The sequence below is a fragment of the Cynara cardunculus genome, assembly GCF_001531365.2.
Source record: "Cynara cardunculus var. scolymus isolate 2C chromosome LG 2, CcrdV1, whole genome shotgun sequence".
Lineage (NCBI taxonomy): Eukaryota > Viridiplantae > Streptophyta > Magnoliopsida > Asterales > Asteraceae > Cynara > Cynara cardunculus.
The window spans coordinates 33985454-33988248 of NC_037529.1; the positions used below are offsets into that span (position 1 = coordinate 33985454).

At 31.6% G+C, this 2795-nt stretch overlaps 1 protein-coding gene across 1 annotated transcript in view; it reads left to right on the top strand.

Annotated features, from left to right (window-relative positions):
* Window positions 1–2026, top strand: part of LOC112507650 (sorting nexin 2B-like) — an 11433-nt gene extending 9407 nt beyond the window's left edge. The window contains exon 5 of the mRNA XM_025112306.1: window positions 1702–2026. Coding sequence (XP_024968074.1) covers window positions 1702–1782 — 81 coding nt within the window. The 3' untranslated portion in view covers window positions 1783–2026. The remainder of the gene's footprint in view (window positions 1–1701) is intronic.
* The last annotated feature ends 769 nt before the right edge of the window (window positions 2027–2795 follow it).

The window sequence follows — 2795 nt, forward strand, 5'->3', positions numbered from 1 at the left end:
ATACATTACCCTGCCGACTTTTCCTTGCGACTTAAGTGGTCTCAGAAGTCTTTGCTTCCATTTAATGTAAAATCACATATGATTTTGTACATTAACGACATTTTTCTTGTTTTATTAAATAGTTAGTGTTCTCGTTTAAACCTTCCTCTCTTCTTATATATGTGTGTATACATATAAGGAAATGTTCAAAAGAGGCCCCAAATTTTTTGGAAGATAAGAAGAAATCTCAACTATTATTAGATTGGATTTTTCAATGACCAAGATCGTAAGGTAAAAATATGTAAAATATAAGAAAATTGGTGACTAACTTTTAAATAATCTAAAAAATTGAGAAGGGATTTTAAAACTTTTGTATAATTAAACCATGCACTCATTTTTCCAAAAGTTTATCCACGTCCTTTTTTAAATAATAATTAGATTACCTATTTTAAAAAAAAATTATTTAAAATATAATCAATATTTTATTTAAATAAATTTCGATCACAAAAACAGAATTTTATAATCTTTAATTTAAGATCGATATATTTTTTAAGATTCACATATGAATCTTAATCTAATTAAGATTCTCGCTTTTAAGTTGTAAATTGACTTAAGTACAAGTTATAATTAAGATTTACATGTGAATCTATGTTACATTCATGTATTCACATATGAATCTTAAACTGATTCAGAATCTCAACTATAAATTTTACATTGATTCACGTACAAGTTATGATTGAGATAAATATGTGAACCTATGTTAATATTCACATGTGAATATATGAACGAAAAACACCACTGTTCGTGTTCAAATATGAGATATAGGCAAATGAAATTTAATTTGATTTGTAGATTGTAAATCATCAAGGGTTTCAAGATGAAAAACTGGATAAAAAATCGATAATTATTAATATCTAAAAAATTGTTGATGAAAAAGATAAGAAATAGATTAGTACATTTGATTTTTTCTATAATTATCTTACTTGGTGAAAAATTATCTGGAAATAGAAAATTTAAACTAGCTGTTGAGATTGTTTCTTTCATTTCTAAAATTTTGGGGACTTCTCATTTGAACCTAACATTATTGTATGTGTGTGTGTATATATATATAGAGTGAGAAAATTTCAATTGCAAACCGAATTTTGTTTGTGAACCGGGGGACAAAGAAGAACGCGACACGTGTCCCCGACGTCCACATTCAGTATGAATAACGAAGGTGAAGCTCATGAACTCTTCATGATGAATAATACAACATTCATGATGCATAATACACGATCATGATCCATGTTAAATTGATTCATTATTCATGGTAAATAATACACATTCATCATGAATGATATATTATTCGTGATGAATAACCCCGAAGGAAGAAGACACGTGTCGCGCTCTCCTTTGTTTCCCGGTTTACAATCAAAACTCGGTTTTCAATTAAACCCGCCCCTGTATATATGTGAATGTATAGAGAGAGAGGTAGGTTCACGAGAACATTAACCAAATAAGAGAACATGTGATTTTACACTAAAATCATATGTGCTTCATGCAACCGCTACCCGAGGTCGTGTGCCAAGCTTGCCCGTACGTTGACCGTGATTAGTAATCACATGTTAACTCATATGTGCATGGGGGAGTATAAGAAAATAGGTAATTGACGAGGAGGCTAGGAACTATTAACAATCATTCTTGCTCCATCCCTTGAATCAATTAATTTGTGTTTAATGACAGGTAGCTATATCGGAGAAAATTGGGATGGAATGGGGAAAAATTGCAGGGGAGACGAGTGGATACGCAGAACATGGCGGTTGAGGTAGGGAATTTTGTACATTCAGTTTTTGTTTTTTTTAGGTTTAACTTATTCATGTTCTGGTAGCCGAATAGAGCCAGCCAGCCAACTACAATATACACAAAAATAAGAAGGATAAGTGGAAATCATTTTGTTTTACATGTTGTATTCCACATTTTAGTCGTTAGGTCGAATATAATGGTTTTGTCGTTTTTGTTGACTGTTAGGCCTTCATTTCTCGATCAATGATTTGACATTTTTCGTTCATGTTTTTGGTATGATATATTACCCGATTAGCATTATCCCATCCCTGATTGGTGCGAATCATTACAACATGGATAAGATGCTGTCATTCTAGTGTTTGTGTAAAACCATAAATTTTTGAAGTATATACAATTAAACTTACATACCTTTCATATATACAATTAAACTTACATACCTTCCATATTCTCTGTATCTTTACTTTTACTTGATCACTTTAATCACACGTTGCTTATTTGGAATTCTGTCTTTGGTTATGTCATGCATTTCTCTTATGCGGCAGTAAACATCACATTAATTGAATGAACTCGTCATAAATCGTATGGCAAGATGCCAATAACATAATAAATATATTTCATTCAAATTGTTATTCAGTCGGATTATTTGATTTTCCATTTTTTGAAATTATTTGATAACTGAATCAAATATGTTTTAATAAAATTGATCTCGGGTTACTTAGGAGACGCTTACCAAACTTTACCGGGTCAGCGTTTACTTAACTGGGTGAGCATGGTAAGAATCGAGAATGTTACCTAGTAAAGAGACATAACAGACACCAAAAATCTTGCTCGGTAAGTAAGGGAGAAAACGCTTACCCGGTTAACATATACCAATAATCCATTTTGATAGCCGAGAATGCTACAAAATAAGGTAAATGATGTTAAACATTGTGATACGAAACAAGGATATGTAAAATAGAAATTTCTAGAATTTTTGGCAAGGCCGCATGCTCGCACCTTGTATTTACGCATGGGCGTATGTAATGTAACCTTGC